Source organism: Felis catus, chromosome D2 (genome assembly GCF_018350175.1).
Source record: "Felis catus isolate Fca126 chromosome D2, F.catus_Fca126_mat1.0, whole genome shotgun sequence".
Taxonomy (NCBI): domain Eukaryota; kingdom Metazoa; phylum Chordata; class Mammalia; order Carnivora; family Felidae; genus Felis; species Felis catus.
In genome coordinates, this window is record NC_058378.1 from 60,423,558 (window position 1) to 60,441,464 (window position 17,907).

At 55.1% G+C, this 17,907-nt stretch overlaps 1 protein-coding gene across 6 annotated transcripts; it reads right to left on the reverse strand.

Moving 5' to 3' along the window:
• Positions 1 to 2,736: 2,736 nt before the first annotated feature.
• On the reverse strand, positions 2,737 to 16,212 carry LDB1 (LIM domain binding 1). 6 transcript variants are annotated; one of them, XM_023240855.2, is made up of 11 exons: positions 15,969 to 16,211; positions 7,754 to 7,856; positions 7,587 to 7,631; positions 7,392 to 7,467; positions 7,187 to 7,289; positions 6,841 to 7,013; positions 6,233 to 6,355; positions 5,917 to 6,000; positions 5,701 to 5,824; positions 5,354 to 5,496; positions 2,737 to 4,617 (listed from the first exon to the last, which is right to left on the reverse strand). In XM_023240855.2, the coding sequence occupies exons 1-11, from the start codon at positions 15,991 to 15,993 to the stop codon at positions 4,387 to 4,389; spliced, it is 1,230 nt and encodes a 409-aa protein (XP_023096623.1). In that variant the 5' UTR covers positions 15,994 to 16,211; the 3' UTR covers positions 2,737 to 4,386. The 6 variants fall into 6 exon arrangements, with proteins under 6 accessions (XP_023096623.1, XP_023096621.1, XP_023096622.1 ...); XM_023240853.2 differs by having other exon boundaries at positions 5,348 to 5,496; XM_023240854.2 differs by having other exon boundaries at positions 5,348 to 5,496; positions 7,587 to 7,648; positions 15,969 to 16,001.
• Between the last annotated feature and the right edge of the window lie 1,695 nt (positions 16,213 to 17,907).

Here is a 17,907-nt window from a genome sequence, read left to right on the forward strand (position 1 = left end):
GGGTTTGGCTACTTCAGGAAAAGGGTCCCGGAATTGGTGGGAAAATGGACCATTCCCAAGGCTGGAGCAGGAACCTAGAGATGTGGGGCAGCTTCCATTCCTATCCAGCTTCCCCCACTCCCCAGTCTAAGAACTGCAGGTGAGTAGGCTTCCACTCATTTCCTGTTCTGCTTTGTCAAAGACCTCAGGGTGGGCTTGGGAGGTGGGGAGGAGCCTCAGAATTGAGTCCTGAGAGATGAGGCTGTGGCCACACAGTAGAGAGTTGTAAATATTCTGGATACTGGGGAGCTGGGACCATCAGTGGTCAAACCCAGCATCTCTGAAGTTCAGCTTGGAACTAGGGGGCTGCTGAATCAAAACTTCTTACATATCCCTTTCCTTTCAGCCTGGCCCAGAACACTCCTGGGCCATTCTCAGCACTTTTTGTAATTCCTTTGCCTGCTTTCCCTGCTCATCCCTTCTTCATCCAGGCTGTAGTTCCAATCCTGTACCCTCACCTTAACTTCTACAGTCCCTAAGATAAGGCCCTATTTTGTGAAATAAAGGTTAGGGAAGGCCCTAGGGGAACAGTTTAAGAGCTTTTCACTTTATGGGAAGGGATCTGGGGTTAGATGGAACCAGACAGGGCTGGCTGGGCTGGAATCTTACCTTTGGGGAAGGGGTTAGAGGTCAGGCTGGACTGGGCTAAGAGTATAAAAGAGGTACTGGAGATTGTGCTGGAACTCCTAACAAAGGGGCTGGAGGTCAGGTTGGATTGAGTTAGAATAGGAAACATGGGGAGGAAGCTGGGCTCAGGCTGAGCTAGGGGGTCTCAGGGTTGAGGGCCTGTGTCTGCATTGGGGCTGGCTGGAGTACACAGTTGGGCTGAAACAAATTTTTCAGGATCATGCTGGGACCTGAGCCTGGGCCTTAAAGGGCCTTTTCCTTCCCCAACCCTAGCAATTCCTCCAGACCAAGGTCTTCCCCAGAGGGGCTGCTGAGGCAAACAGGGAGGAGCCAGATCTGGGGCTCCAGAGGAAGTCGCTGGCCACTATGCTTCCTGAGTTTAAAAAGTGGGTTCCCCTGTCTCTCTGACTCACTCCCTTCCCCCAAGCAGGGCAGAGTCAGGCCTGACAATCTACCTTTTCGCTAGAACACTGCCTCTTCCAAAACACAAACACCCACACACGCCACACATACAGGATATGAACCTTGTCACACAATTCCTGGCCCAGCAACCCCATAACCCAACACAATACCGCCAAGCCACACATTCAACAACATATTCTTATTTATGTCCTTGTAGCCTCTCATTCACACCCAGTAGTCACGCCTTTCTGCTTTGTTCAGCACCATCTCTCTAGTACCTAAAGTTTGGCCTTGCACCTAGAGAGGGCTCAATGAATATTAGCTGAATTAATGAATCCACCAAGACACATCCCACAAACAAATGCATAGACAAGCCGACATACATATTCACACATGCAACGCTTCCTTACACACCCATATCCAAGCCCTCTCCCAGCCTAGTCACATACATACCCTGGCACACACTCAGGCAAGAAAGCCAGATGTACACCTAGTTACAAAAGCAGACACACCACAGGTAGGTGTTACCTAGCACTCCCAGGGTAAGTTGGTGGTAGCAGCTGGCTGGTCAATGTCCTTCCATCAGGTCAGGCCTGCAGAGGAGTGAAGTGGGCATGTGCACAAATGCAAGCCTTTGGGGTCCTAAGGCAATGGGCAATGAGGAGCTGGGCTGGCAGCAGGGCAGGGCCAAGGTAACCATATGGATTGGAGAGGGGTGGAATGGGCCATATAGTCCTTTCCTCTGGTTTCTTCCTGCCAGCTGGGGAGGTGAGGGTAGAGGTACACATCTATGAGGACTTGCTTCAAATCCAGAGAATTTAGTGGGGGAATAGTCTGAAAGGCCCGATTCCCCTCCCTGGGATGAAAATAGGAGTCTGGATAGGGGGATTTGGTAGGTTCTAAGATCCCGTCCCCAATCCACAGCAGGGTTTCCCTATCTTGCCAATCTTCTTTAATGGTGGGAGAGGAGGGGACTTGGGGCGGGGGGAGTAAACACCTGAAAAGGAATCTGGAAAGCACCCTATTCTTCCTTCCACCTAAGGAACTTCCGGCTGCCTCCTAGCAACCGTTTTCAGGCATCCTCCTGTGTCCCCACCCAAAGTCAGCAAGGGTACAATCAATCAAGCTACTCTTACTTCCCCACCCAAGACCTAACACCAGGGAATCCTAGTTCAGACAGCTCAGCTGGGCTGGGCCCGATAGGAGCAGGAGGCTGGAGGCTGGATAGGGGCAGGAATCTATCAAAAATAGGACCAAGTCTCCCAGTCATTCTAACCACCCAAATCTTCTCAAACCCAAGCGCCCTCCTCTGCAAGGATCCCTTCCCCCTCCAAAAGCCTGATCCAAGGCCTTCTATCCCAGGAACCCTGCCTCAGGGCCACCTGTCTGGCAGCCAGGACAGTTAGGGGCAAGGAACAACAGCCCCAGAGGGTGGAAAAGCCAACTTTTGAGGGAGACAGGGCCAGCCTGGGACAGGAGGACCAACGGTGGAAGAGTTAGGGGCATTGTGAGATGAGACTGAAGGGGGATCCACAAGCTTAATTCCTACCTCCTTTCCAATGACTGGTCTTAGGGACCAGTCATGGTCCCTAAGGGACTGCATGAAGGAGGGAGAAAAGACTGCCTGGAACTTAGTGCTTATTAGGCAGCAATGACCAACCAAGACACTCTCAAACCAAAAAGTCTCTTTATTGATCGGTACCATACATGACTCAAATGGCCCAAAAAAAAAAAAAAAAAAAAAAAAAAAAAAAAAAAAAAAAAGGCATTACATTTGGGGTGGGACATCCATCTTCCCCACCCCACCCCTCAGCTCCTGACACAATACCCTTCCAACAGTGGCAGCTGGAGTTAAGGAAACTGGGTGTGGGGGACCCGAGAATCCAGAAGGAAGAGTGGGGAGAGAGAGGTGGTGCTAACACTTCTGGAACTGGCCACAGGAAAAGGCAGCGAAGCCACAGAGCTGGGCCCAGACCCACGGGACCCTGCTCCTGGCCTCACCCTGGGCCCAGAGCATCCGTGTGTCCAACTGTGAAATAGAGCTGAGGATCCTGGCTGCTTCCCCACTCCCTTCTATGAGGAAAGGGATGGAAGGGATATTGGAGATGAAGACCTTTACTTCAGCTGGGGGACACAGGTCTATTGCTCCCAGGTGGGCTTAGAGCTGGGCCATCCTCAGTGGCTCCTTCCCCTCTGTGGAGGACAGGGGAGGACCAGATACACAGTTTGAGGAGTTGGGGAAAGAGAGTGCTGGAGAGAGTGGATGAGCCCCTCCCCCTCCATCCCATGCCTGCCCAACTGAGACAAAACAAAAAAACAGCAACAAACAAGGTTGCTCCCTTCCCTCCACACTTCCTAAGGGAGGGAGCCTCCCTTCCCCCCATCCAAGACAGCTGCTCTAGTGGAGGACTTGTAAAGAATATACACACCATGGGGGAGGGGGTTGGGGCTGGGAGGGAGTCACAAGCACTAGGAGGGCAGGCCAGAGTCCTGGAAGATGGGAAGACAGAGACAACAGCAGGGGGTTGTCACAAAGGTGAGGCCATCAACGGCCCCCTACCCCAAGGCATGCCTTCCCCAACTCCAGTCACCCAGAGGAAAAGGGAAGAGAGATGGCAAAGTATCTCCTTGGTCTGAAGCTCTCAAACTGTATAAAATGTTAATGCATACCCCCCCACACCCCACACTCACCTCCACGTGGGCCCTAAGCCCCGGATTTGCCTGGAGTAGGGAGGTAGCTGGACTTTTAATAAGGGGAAGAGGGGGTACATGTGTGACTTTTTTTTTTAAACTTACATTTTTAATAATATTATTTTTTAAAAAACTTGGGAGCTGGGATAGGTGGCTGCAGGGAGGAGCCAGAGGTTCACCCCTCTACTACCAGCCACCTAGGGGAAGGTTTAGGAAAGGGGCACTCAACCAAGCCCCATAATTTTAAGTCCCTAAGGGCTGTGGAATAAACAACCCCAGGCTTGAAGGGGGTGAAGTCAGGAGGATTGGGAACCCAGAACCTGGGGTGAGGATGGATGCAAATGCCCTGGGGGGTGATCAGGACATTTCTCAGAGGCCCAGGGTCCATGTAGGCATCCACATGAGTACCCCCTTCCCCCAAAAAGGCTCTGCAGAGGCCAGGCCCAGCCCAGGGCCACTGGGGGGCAAATCTTGGCACCTGCCCCCAGCGAGTCCAGTTCCTCCCTGAAGTGGGTGGATGGAGGCTGCCCATTTTAGATGCTCAGTCTCTTCATTCTGTCTTCTGCTCCCTGGGGCTGCGAGGGGTGGGGCAGGCAGGCAGAGCGCTGGGTGGCCATGGAAAGGCCTTTACTGGGAGGCCTGTGACGTGGGGTTCTCCGATTTGCTTTCTTGGCTGGATGGAGGCTTGCTGTTCCAGGGGCTGTTGGCGCCCAGGGCGGGGGAGTTGTTAAAGCTGTCCTCGTCGTCAATGCCGTTGGCCGCGTCAAACTGGGTGTTCTCCAGCCGGGTGATGAGCCTCTCGTCCTCGTCCCCGAACTCCCCGCCCATCAGGGTGGGCTCCCCCACCACCATCACATCCTGAGAGTGGCGGAGGTCCCCAAACATAATCGGGGCAGGGGCTCGCCCGGCCCAGGGCAGCAGATACCCCCAGAGCCCCAATACCCACCCAGGAAACTCAACACCCCCAACCCCTTCTCATACCCAAGTTTAAAACCCCAAATCCTCTGACACCCTCAGCCCCTGGAATCCTTCCCACTGAAGGACTGCAGAGCATCACAGGCTTTGACCCACACATACTAGATTCTAGAAGTCAATCTACTCCCCTAGCTCCCTAGTTCATCTCCCCCAAACTTCAGGGGGCTCCTAAACTTCTGTCCACATATAATAGGGAGGGAGCAGATTAAAAGAAAAAAAAAAGAAAAACACCAATGGGGAAAGCGTGTGCATGTACATATGTGTATTCTAGATTCGCACACATTCAAATTTATGTGTCCCTCTGTCAGTGTGAGTGTGTGGGTCTCTGATGGTATGTGTGCCCCTAAGCTGTCTATCCTGAACACCCAAATGTTCTCATGGCTGTCTATGTCCCTTTATGTCCTATGTTCTGTCTGAGTCTGTGATCACAACCATGGCATTTGACTGACAAGGACTCTCATCAGTGACAGGAGCCAGCTCATGCTGGCACATTACACCAGGAAAAACTGTTTTTGCTTCTATGCCTGCTAGTGAGCTCAGGCTGGGACAGGGTCAAGGGTCAGGGGTCAGCAGTAGGGCAGCCCAGAAGAGAGAAGAAAGCCGAGATGCTTACAGGTACCTGGCTGGAGAGGGCGAAGGTGCTGGCTGGGCTTTTCTTCTTGCTGTTGCTGTTGTTGGTGTTGCCACCCCCCGAGCTCATGGTGCTGCCCCCTGACATCTTTCGTTTCCGCCGTTTGCTGGGCTGCTGCCGCGCGGGCTCCGCTGTGCCAAGGAAAAGGAGACTCAGGAAGGGCAAGGCCCTGGGTCCCTTGTTCCCCATTCTGGCTCCTAAGGAGCCTGAGCCTACCCTGATCCCAATCTTGCAGACCCAGGAGTGAGAAAGGGGCTTCATGAGGAGACAGAGAGAGAGCATTGGGGAGCTTCATCAGATCCTGGTTAGAGCAGGTGCAGGTGCAAGGCACTCACCGGGGGGTGCTACCATGCGCTGCCACTTCTGGAAAAGGCAGGTCTTGAGGCAGTCACGGGGGCTGAGGCTGTAGGTCTTGTGGCGGGACATGAGCTCCTGCATGGGCTCGAGTATCACACAGAGCTGGGGGGAGATGAGGAGGTGGCTTGTCAGGAGAGAGACATGGAGCTGACTCCAAATGGGATGGGGCAGAAACTGGGTGATCAAGGACTCACTCGGAGGTAGTTGAGAGTGGAATTGGACAACCCACACCGGGTGATATTTTTGGAGAGCTGATCCAACATCTGGGGGTCCTGGGCCTAGATGGGGAGAAAAAGACTAGAACCTGGGTTGCATCTGCTCACCTGCCCTATCACTGAGCCTCATGACACTCCAGAGAGAGAAGAGGGGCTGTTATGAAACCCATTTTTCAGATGGAGATACTCTAACCCTCTGTCTGAGGTCACTGTCAGGAAATGGCAGACCTTATTCCATCCATTCTTCCCACTGCCTGCCCTCACCCTTGCATTTTGGGTCCTGCCCACAACTCACATGCATGGCAAGGATGCTGCGGGGGATGAGCTCTCGGTGCTGCCGGATGCTGAAGTGCCACGTCTTTATCCGCATCATGTCGTCAAACATGAACTCTAGGTACAACCGGCCCTCCACACACACCTGGAGACAAGCTTGTCACATCTCTGCCCTCTCCCCACGTGCCTGAAAATATACCTGCTCTCCCGTTTGCTCACAACTCTCCCACTGAACACACTTCTGCCACTTGCACATAAATCTGGGTGCATAACTGATAAAGACCATTCCCTCATCTACCTGTCACACCCCTGGCCCTTACACACATACACACACAAAGTGGAAATGCTTAACAGACCCTTGTCCTCTTCCCAAGTAGCTAGTGATACACTCATCTGCTATAAACTCTATGAGGGCAGGCTCTCATTCACTGGTGTGCCCCTGCAGCCCAGAAAACTGTCATGTACAAACTTAGTAAGCATCTGATGGATGTTGCACCATGCCTGCCCCTCCCTTCTGGTCTTGCCACTTCCCCTTTTGCCTCCCTAGGGAACAGCTGAGTACATTTTGGGAGAAAGGAGGGGAATCAAACCCAGGTGCTTCAGTATTCCACATCCAGCTGGGTTGCTGACCTGGGTGAACATGGGTTTGCCATGCTGCGTCACCATGCTGCCTTGGTCACAGTCAAGGGACACAAAGTTGCTGTGGAATGCCTCCTTGGGGTGCTTAAGCACATAGTACAGTTCCGTAGCACCCCCTTCAAAGATGCTGCGGAAATAGCGTGGGATCAAGGTCCGGCCAATGGCTGTAGAGATGGGACAAACTCATTAGAACAGAAGGACTTGTAAGAGGGTCAGGCAGATGCCATAACTGCCAAGACAGATCCCCGGAGACAAATACCTACTCCCAGTCCTTAGAAGGACATAGGTAGTATATGCTCTCATAGCAGAACCAGCAGGACCCCCAAAGGCCACTCACTATATCTCTTTGGTCCATCCTCCAGGCAGAAAGTGATGGTTAACATGGCATCATCCTCAAAGAACTCAGTCGTGAAAGCATCCCACCAGAGATTGTCACACTCCTAAGGAGCACAGGGAAAGGTGTTTGTGTGTGTATGTCAGAAGACATCCCAGGGGTTCCCAGATGGCCCTCCCCCTTCCCAGCCGCTTTCCCCTAGCCATACCTCTGTCCAGTTTTGAAGCCGTTTGTTAAGCTCGAATATTCTGTAGTCAGTTTGGTTGCCATATGGTGTGTGCCTCCTGGGAAAAGTGAAGAAGGGAGGTCAATAGAAAGAGGGTCTCCCCACTCCACCCCACCCCCACTTCTGCCTTCCCCCATGTAATGGAAAGCACCTCCCTCCTCACTGGACTCCACTTACCCAATCCCGGGCTCCAGATATGTAGGCGGGTACATGGGAGTTGGGCTGTGTAAGGGAAGAGGCTATGAGAATGGGAGTGGAAGACAGGAATTATTGGGGGTGTCACTCCCTCCCCCTTTCAGGCAGGATCCCATCTGGAGAAGGGATGGCAAGTAGATAAGACTCACCCCACATCCCGATCTAGCATGGTGCCGGGATGGAAAGGAGGGAAGGCGTTGCCGTTCGGGGGCTCCTTCGGCGAGTACAGCTTGAATGACTTTGAGGAACAACCTAGAAGGGAAAAAGAGAAGTGGTGCCCTGAGTCCCAGGGAGCTTTCCTGGAAGTCTACTAGATTGTGTGGAAAGGGACTGGTGTTCCAGAGCACCCAGAGTGGGTGGACTAGGGGAGGGGGACTACCCTATGGAACACCTACCTCTGCTTCTAAATCTGCCTCCAATTTTATTTTATTATGAAACTAGAAGTACTCAGCCCTAATACCCAAGACCCCATTTCTTCATGTGCTGAGCCCTGGATGATAGAATTGAAGCAGCAAAGAAATGTCAACACCATAGAATAAATGAATATCCAAACATTACAATTTAATTTTGATAAATTCCCTTTACATCCACCTAGTATTGTTCACTCATCACAACAACCTTGTGAGGTAGCAAGGTCAACTATAAAATCCCCATTTTACAGATGAGGCAACGGAAAGCTCGAGGGGACTTGCCAAGATCACAGAGGTAGCAATTGGCAGAGCTAGGACTTGAGCCCAGATCTGATTCCCATATCCTATAGTATTTCCACCCCTCTAATGCCCTCTGGAGACCAAGCTTGGGGAACGGAACCGGAACCGGGATTTTGCCAACTCCCTGCCCCTCCTCCACCCCCAGGGTCTCAGGAGGGCAGGGGATAGAAAGATAAAGGGGAGTGGGTGCCTGCTGGGTGCCTCCCACCAGATAACCAGTTGGGCCTTCTGCCTCCCCCACCAACGGCCACTCCCTTATCAGCCCAGCCCCCTCCCCCACAGCTACCATGGGTCTAGTATTGTCTCCAAACCAGAAACCCAAAGCCTCAACCTCCTCTCACTTCTGAGACTTGCAGTGGGGGAGGGAGATAGACAGGCCTCCAATGGATTCCACTCTACTTACAAACCTAGGTCTCGGAAGGAGGAAATCTAGGCTCCAGGGGGCTTAGTCTAGGAGGCAAGTGGTAACTAGACAGGGGTCTCTGCTCACGTGTCTCTGTGTATGTGCACGTGTCACCTCTCCACCTCGATGAGCAGCACACTGTTCCTGGTATACTATTTCCTGACTAGAAGTATTACATTCATAGTTGGGTACGAGCCAGGCACCCCTACAATTCTATTTTCCCCCTCCCAACCAGATAGGAAGGGAAACTGAGACACAGCACCAAAGGTTCTAAACCCAGTCATAGGTGCTTCCTAGCCACCCCAAAACTTGTTTGCATTTGGAAGGGCAGCCATATTGGCCGTATCTAAGCCCCCTCCCCAAATTAAATACAAAATCTATTTTGTTCCTTAGGGGAAAGAGACAAAGGAAGACCCTGTGCCAACACACATCATTTAATTATCTCTCCAGGGCCCCCTCCTCACAATATGGGCAAACGGAGGGTCCCAGAGGGGCTTACACTACACAGTTCCTGAAGGTGCCAAGACTCAAAGCTTGTGTGTGCCTGCACACGCGTGTGCCTCATCCTGCCTAGCAGGCTTCCACCCTCAGCTCGTTCCAACATGCCTACCAAGAGCTGGAACCCAGCAGCCCCAGGCAGGATCAGGGTGGCTGCAACAGGCCCTTGCCCCGTTCATGCTCTCTCGCAGGCCACATCCACATGCTCCCAGCACAGCACACACAACCTTCACATGCCAGTTTGGACTGAATGAGGAGCCTGTATCCTTAGGAAAGAGACAGTGCCACCCAGCTCCAAGTCTCCCCACTCCACAGACAGGTATACTAAGGCCACATAGGAAGCCCAAACTCCCAAAGTCTACCAGAGGCTGGGTCTAGTCAATGAACCCAAGAGTCTAGATTACCAGACCTTGCCCTTGCCCCCTAAGGAAGCCATCCTTTCCCTAAAGGCATCACTGGCCCTGCCCCCACAGTCTCAGGGCTATCTGAAGAAATGTGTCAGCTCAGGACCCTCAGAAGGGAGGAAGCACACCTGGGTTCCTCTCTGATTCTGAAAAAAGTTTCAGAGCTTCAATTTCTCTCACCAGAGACCTGACAAACATTGCCTGGGGCTGGGGAACAGCTCTGAAGAGCTAAAGCCTGAAGCTCTGAGGCCTCTATTTATACCTCCAGTGAATGGACACAAACTCAGCATCTCTCCAGAGCCATAGCAACTCCCAGTAGCCCCAGCACAAGGGCTTGGGAGTGAGAAGAGAAGGGGAGGGAACATCACCCAGACCATCTGTCCCTGTTACTGCCTGTCCCCAGCAACAGGGGTAGAGAGAGCAAGGTGGGGGTGGGGGTGAAGGGGATGTGTCATCAGCCTCGGAGTCACACATACACCCCCCCATCCCCAAGCAATCTGGGAGCCCTTAGGAGGAGGGAGAAGAGAGGAAGAGCACAGAACTAGTAAAGTTTCTCAGGATGGAAGCTGCATCCTGGGGCTGAGGGGGGCACCTCCAGCTGAGCATTTCCATGGTAACCAGCCTGACCTGAGGGCAGGCCCCCTTCCTTTGGGGGCTGACCACAGGTCAGCAAGCCTGAGAGCCCTGGCCTCTCTGAGCTGGGGCACCTCTGCCCCAGCTAGCATACCAGGCCTGGGCCAGACCCAGGATCTTCCGCCCACCCCCAACAGGCTTGCACGGTGCCCAGACTTACCTGGGAGAACTGAGGGGGCCAAGAGAGGTGCGGGGAGCGGCTGGAAGCCCAGCGGAGCCCTGGCAGGGGTGAGGGCTGAGGGGGCCAACTTCAGCCGCTCATGTCCCAAGTGGGACAGGCAGGCCTGGCTGAGAGCTCCACTCCGCGGGCCGCACAAAGACTCGCACACACAGCCTCGGCCCGCCCCGCGGCGGCCACAGCCCCGGGGGAAAGTTACAATGGCCACTGGGCCGGGGGCTAGGGGCCAGGGGGCCGGCCTGGGGGGCGGGGGGCCGCGGGGAGTCCGGAGCCTTCTTTGTTTGCAAGGTTTCCCTCAACAATGGCTGCTCCGCTCTTTCCTCTCTCCTCCTCCTCCTCTTCGGCTCTCCCCGCCGCCGCCTCTCGCTGCCTCTGCCTCCAAGCAGCCCGCCCGCCCTCCCCAGGCCACCAGGCCCCTCCGCCAGGGCACCAGGAGAGACAGGGCCCAGCACTCACACTCACTCACACTTGCACACGCACAGACACACGCAGCGCCCGCCGGCTCCCTGCCTTTTCTCCCTTTCTAGCCCTCCCTCCCCGCTCGCTCTCCGCTCTCCGAGCCTCTCTCAGAATGAGGCCCCAGGGCGGGCGGAGGGTGGAGCTGCCCCCACTGGCCCCGCCCCCTCCCTGCGAGGAAAGAGGAAGAGGGAGAGAGAGAGGGAGGGAGGGAGAGACGGAGGCAGGCAGGCAGGACTGCTGAGAAAAACAAAAGAGAGACAGAGACCGAGAGAGATGGGAGGGAGAGATGGAGACAGAACAGATTGGGCCTGGGGAGAGACCTGGATGGAGGGGAGGTGTGTGGGGCCAGGAATTGAAATGCCCCCATCCCAGCCCCAAGCTTGGTGCTCAGGGGTGAGCAGGAGGGCTGGAGCCACTGACAGGGATGGAGAGGAGTGCTCTCTTCCCTGGAGACTCCCAGTATCTTCAAACTGCTTCCCCAATGTCCCCCAAATCTCTCTTCCTCTCCCCTGTGATCTCTGGGGTTGAAGGTTGGCCTGAGCTGCCACCCTGGGCTTCAGCCCCTGGTGAAATCCCAGAGCAGCTGGGGGAAACCTCCAAGGGGTTATTTTTGACAGAGCCACACTCTGCTTCAACCTGTAAACAGTGATTGCAGGGAGGGGGGCACTCCAGGCTCCCTGCCCTCAACCCAGCTAAGTTCCTAGCCCCCTTCCCTAACCCCCACCATAAGAGTCGGGTGGGTGCAGGGGAAAGAGGCACTGTCAGAACTGGGGAAGGCAAATTTGCCCATCCAAGGGTCCCCAGAAAGGGCCTCGTCTGCTGCTGAATCCTCCCACCATCCCAGGGAAAAAAAAAGGTATGTGGTTACTGAAGTAAAGCATGTTCTCCAATGCAAGGGGGGGGGGGGGAATTCCCAAGAGAGGAGGTGTTTCCAAAACCTGGGTAGTGGTCCAGGTCTACTACCCGGACACATAGGAAGAAGAAAACACACACACACCACAGCACACAACACACGAGGGGGTGCAGCCATACAGCCTTCCTACTTCTTTGCAATTTGAGTCTCTGTTCCCTATGCCCCACCTTGCCGCGCCAACCACATTCACACAGCCCATGACAAGGTTTCTCATGATAGACACACTGGTTGTGCAATAATATTGCATCTGGCTCTGTGGACATTCTCCTCACGTAAAAAACTCATTTTACTTTTACATAAATCAGTCCCTAATACACACTTCAACCTGCGACATACCTCAAATGCAAGATAAACCCAAACCCAGGACACACACATAGCCTATGACATACTTTGACTTCTTTACACACTGGGACCTGTGACACATGCCCTTGGACCCCAATACACACACCCAAACTGCATTATACCTCCAGAACCTGTGACAGACTATTATGTGCACACCCTGGCCATTTGTTACCCAGAGACTAACCCCATAAACCACCCTCCCTGAAACCTGCACACCATTCTCCATCACAGTCTAGCCATATGATATGCTCCAGCTTTCATAAACATACTGAAATCTATAACATTCAGCCAGACCCTGCAACATTCTGCCCAGAATTGAAACCACCAGGAACTGAAATATTCCACTGAGTCCCAAATTAACAGCACAACTCTAGGATGACTACACTTATCCTCCACTTACGGGACAATTCCTGTCGTTTGTTTCAGGCCTTTAAACTTTCCAAAGTTCATTCGTAAGCCATACCTCAAGAGATTCTTACTGAATACAGGGCCAAATATTATGCTCACTCGAACAGATTATAGTGAGACAGGAGGGCCTGAGCTGGAACCCTGGACTTCTAACCCCACTCATACAAGCCCAGCCCTGGGGCACTGCAACCATTCCTACTCCCTTCCCCCTCCAAGGAATGGCCACTCCAGGCCCCAAATGACTGTCTACACGGGAAAGAGGGATGGGCGTGTGCTCGGGCTTCTGCCCCCAGTCTAGAGCTCAGAACCCCCAGTTTGTCTCCTCAAATTTCAGAAGGAAGGGCCCCTAAATACCAAGATGTATCAAGACTCTGGCACGTCATTCAAAACGGGGCCCTTCTTCTGGTTCCCCTTTTCTAGCAAGGCTGCTCCTCTCTCATTTCTGACTTAATTCCCCCATTTGCACAGGAGCAGAAGAGGTACAACTAAAGAAAGCAAGTCTGAGTTAGATGGCCCTAAAATTGGTGGAGCAGGGAGGGGAGGGGATGGGGGGGGCAGTGGGGAGAAAGCAGAGCAGCAAAGAATAACAAAGGTGATGAAAGAGCGAAGAGGAAGAGTACCCCTCCTGGAGGTGGGAACTCTGAAGGGCAGCAGCCTGCCCCAACCCACAGGATAAGGTACCAGCACTGCCCCCTGCCCGGGCCCCTGGGGCTCCCTGACCCAGGCCTCCAGTGTGCCTGCCCCCCTTCCTTTGTCTGTGCCCGGCCTCCCGTTGGCCTGGCGCTCTGCCATCCTCCTCTCCTGGCTCCCAGCCGCCACCACTGCTGCCTCCTCCCCTCCCCCTACTCCTCCCTGCCTTAACCCTTCTGAGCCACATGCTGCCCCAGACAGGCCCTGGTCCCCTCAGCAACCTGCCGTGCCTGGGTGATGCCCCTTAGCAGAGGTTCTCCCTGCTCCTGACCAAAGCTTCAGGAGCTATTACCTACCCCAGGAGCACTATGGGAGCTGGGGGTATATATGTGTGTGTGTCTGTGTGTGTGTGTCTGTGTGTGTGTGTGTGTATCTTGTGGTGTTTCCTTCCGTGTGTGCATGTGTGTGGGTCTGCGTATGCTCTGGCTTCCTTCAGTCACATGTGTGGGGCATGTGCTGTCTCTGCTGGGCTGGGGGAGGAGGAGGAGCCGGGAGACAGCAGAGCACAAAGGAGAGACTCAGACAGGCAGGCAGGCAGCAGGCAGGCGGCCTGCCAGGGCGCCTCGGCCCCCACCCCAGGCCTGCTCAAGTTGGGGGGTGGATCTTTGGGCCTGTACTGTACATGCTGCCAGGATGCCCTTGTATTCAACCATGTGCTCCCACCCATCCATCCAGTCTGGTCCCCTCCCTCACTCCAACTCCTAACATTCCCCACCCCCAGGCCACTCTCAGTCCCCTCCCCATTTGGTTCTCCTTGAAGTCTAACCTCCATCCATTCTCAGTGGCATTAACCCATAAGACTTCTTCATATTAAGGAAAAAAGACCCCACTCTTAACCATCTTTTGCCCCCTCTCCTCTAGCCACGCCACCCAGACACACAAAAGGAACATGTGTTTTGAGGCACTGATTGAAGCTGTCCCTCCTCACGCACATCTCTGTGCATGGGTCCTCTTCCTGTCCCCATGCTGCTCCCAAAGAAAATGAGGGAGAAACTTTATCCTTTCTCCTACTGGACCCAGGCACCCTGCCCCAACTTCAGGAACAACCTCTTATGTACCTCCAACCTGACAACCCTTCCATACCCATCTCCTACCCACCATTTGTAGGAACTAAGAATCAAAATTTAAGACTCAGGCCTCTAGCTTGTTCACAGCCTTAGTTTCTGCTATGTTTATGTGTGGTGATGGAGGATGAAGGCCATGAGGAGGACTCCGAGCATGGAAGGATCTGAAGGGGTACCCAGCATAGGGCAATTATAAAGAAAATACACATACAAACATCTACACCAAGCTGGTATGAGAAGGAATGATGGTGCCAGGCAGGATTCCAGCTTGGCAAGCTCTTCCCTTTCCTCCCCTCCCCACCCTCTACAAGCAGGAGTCAGGGGTTCCCACACCCAGATACTCCAGGATCCTCAGACTCTACTAGCCCTACCTCTGGGCCCCATGCCCCTTAAACATCAGCCTCAGCAGGCACTTTAAATGTGTGCCCAGCCCAGCTTGGCCTGTGTCACATGATTTTCAAGGAAGCTTCCGCACTGGCAGCTTCCCTTGGGGACAGGGTGCGTGTGTGTGTGCGTGCGCGCGTGCATGTGTGTGTGTGTGTGTGTGTGGCAAGGGTTCAGTTGTGGAGTATGGGGCTCCCAGAGAAAAGGCATGTGGAGAAGCAAAGGATCCAAACCAGGCTAGATCCTGGAACACCTGACTTTCAGAATAAAGCTAACTCCAGCCTGGGACAAGAGGGGGTCCTGAACATAATGCAAGAACCCAGAGTCCTGAGAATGGGGATAGACAGTGTTTGGGGGCCCTCTGAAGACCACCTCTCCAGTCACATAGCCTCCCTCTTTTCTCCTGGCAGTGAGGTACAACCTTCTCCTTCCCCAGGAAAGAACTCAGACCCAGGCTGTCACTAGCAAGAGCTGGTAAACGTTTTGGGGAGATGGGGATCTGGGCCTAAGTCCTGTCCCAAGTTCTCACTTTGAGGTCAAGTACTGCTCCCCTCAACTCAATTCCCACAAACCACTTTATTTCCTAACTTGCTGGAGCTGCCACATTTCCCCCTCCCACTACGGTGGAGACGCCAGACCTGAGGGCCCAATTATCTGAGCCCCCCCGCCCTCCCCAGAGTACCTCACGTCCCTCAGGAGGGCTAACCTTCCCTGGCAACAGGCAGGAAAATTTGGAGGGGAGCAAGATGGGCCCCAACCAATCCCTCCTCCCAAAAACAGTCCTCAGAAAGAGCCCTGAGGGGGGTATCACAGGATATGTAAAAGCGAATAGGCAGCAAGAAGGGGGGGGCAACCCAAACCAGCCAATCAAAACTCTATGGTGACCTAAGGGGGGGGGGTCAAAAGTCCAAACTCACTTCTGATTGGCTAACACCCTGGAATTCTGGGAATTTCAGCCCCCCAAACCCCTCCTCAATTAGCCTCCCCCACCAAAACACACACACACACACACACACACACACACACACACACACTCACACTCTCTCGCTCTCTTTCTCTCCCCCCCTCCACTAGCACCCCCTCCCCTGCCTCTATGCTGCTGCGCATTTGCAGTTGGGGAGAACCCTCCCCCGGACTAAGGCCCGCTATACCCCTCAGAGCCCCCGACCTCCGCCGTGCCACCGACGCCCCCCACACAAGTTCATGCCAAACAAGGGGTGAGGGATCTGCCGAGAGGGCTAGGGAGGGAGGGGCCGGGCGACCGCGCGCCCCACTCACCAGGACAGGCACAGCCCACTGACATCTTCACATCGCCCGCCGCTGGGGGCCCAGCCGAGTCACGGTGCCCGCCCCGCTCGGGGACAGGCCGGGCATGAGCCGCCGCCGCCGCCCGCGGCCCCGCTGCCCTCGCCGCCGGCCCGGCCCGGCCTCGGCCCGGTGCGGGCGGCCCCTGGCTGCAGCGAGGGCCCTGTCAGGCGCGGAGCAGACAGGAAGGAAGCCAGGCAGGAAGGCGAGCTGCCTCTGCGTGTGCGCGCGCGGGTGTGCGTCCCCGGAGTGTGTGTCCGTGTGTGCGCGTGTGCGTGTGCGTGTCTGTGCGCTCCCGCCGCCCTCCCCGCCGCCAACGCCGCCGCCGCTCGCCCCCCTCTCCCTCCCGCGTTCGCTCGCGCACTAGCTCTCGTAGGCGCCCGCTCTCCAGCCCCAGCCGGGCTGGGCTGGGCTTTATTAATATGCTAATTGCCTGCTAGTGGGAGGGGAGAGCCGTGTCAAAGTGACCCGGGCGAGCGCGCAGCGAGCGACGACGTGCGTGCGCCGCGCGGCGGGCGGGCGGCAAGGGGCCGGGAGCGTTCGGGGAACGGCATGCATGTGACGCAGCTTTTAAAAAAGGAGACGGAGGCAGAGACCCCAGAGGGGGAGGGCGGTGGGAGGAATGAGAGACGAAGCCTCACACTCGGTGTCCGTCCTCCGGGTGCCTCCGAGTTGGGAGCGTAGCTGAGCCGGAGCGGGAGCGGGAGCTGGGGACTGGGGGAGGCGGAGCCAGGGTGGGCCTGAGGTGTAGCTCTCCCTCCACCCCGGCCACGCTCTGGGAGGGAAAAGGGACTGCCGACCCCCGCCCAAGCTCTCTGCTGAGATTACCGTCTTATTCCGGAGGGCCTTTATCATGTGCCCCCCACCCCAACCTGGGCGGGGAAAAGCACTATCCTAATTCCTGTAGCAACCCAACTCACCTCCTCCCTAAATTAACCACCCCTCCCTTGCCTGCTAAACCAGTTAGAACTAGAACCAAAAGGGTTAATTAAGTATGGTCCCCGCCCTCCCCTGCCCTAGGGCTGAGATCTGCGTTTTGCTGGGGGGAGGAGGGCAGTGGAATGACCGTCAGGTTGGTCTGGGGAGGGGGTAATCTGCAGGCCATCCTTCCCCCTTGCGGGCTCTGACTCATCAGTCAAAACGCTCTCCTCCCTTCCCCCTTTTTCCATCCAGTCTCGGCCTCCCCCAACTCCCCCTCGCATGCAAGCTTCTCTCCTTTGAGGGCCTCGAGACTGGAGACAACAGGAAGCAGACCCCTCCAGTGCCCCCTACCCGTAGGGGCTGCGGGGTTGGTAGGGGGTAGGAGGAAAGATGATCTGGATGGTCAATGTAAGGAACACTCCTTCCCCAGGGAGGAGCCTCCCAACCTTCAGGCACTCCTCAAGGACTCCCCAGCCCAGCCCTAGGAAGGAGAGGGGGGCGGGGAGAGCCTCCATCACCATCCCTTCCCAAAAGCCCAGCCTTAGCTGCCTCATAAACAGGAAATACCTATTAGCAGGGAAGAGGGAGGGGAAGGGAGCTGTCGGGAAGAAGGAGCTGGCCCCTCTCCCTTCTGGGGGGTCCCCAGCTGCCAGCTTAAGTTTCAAGGTTGGCTCCAAGGAGCAGACACTCTGGACCTGGGCTGGTGTCCCCTCTCTAGGGCATCTGGCCCAGACTGGGTAGGGGGTCCCCCTCCTCTTCATTACTTGGCGGGGGCGGGGGGGGGGGCTTGATGGCCCCCACTCCTGCCCAAAGTTTGCACAGCTGGCTTGACCAGCTGTCAAGATGTGAAGGTTTAAGGTTTAAGTGTGAGACCCCTTCTCTCTATCTTTGCTTTTGCTGAGGGAGCACGAAATGGACAGATGCATAGTCTGGGGATTGAAAAGACAGCCTACCCAGAGATGCTTGGACCCCCTCCATATGCTTAGGAGAA

Excerpts from the sequence above, each read along its gene's own strand:
- LDB1 (XM_023240853.2), bottom strand. The coding sequence starts at position 15,993 with ATGTCAGTGGGCTGTGCCTGTCCTG. Across the intron at positions 6,356-6,840 it reads GCAAACCCATGTTCACCCAG|GTGTGTGTGGAGGGCCGGTT; the intron begins GTCAGCAACCCA and ends GCTTGTCTCCAG. Across the intron at positions 5,497-5,700 it reads GCGCATGGTAGCACCCCCCG|CGGAGCCCGCGCGGCAGCAG; the intron begins GTGAGTGCCTTG and ends TCCTTGGCACAG.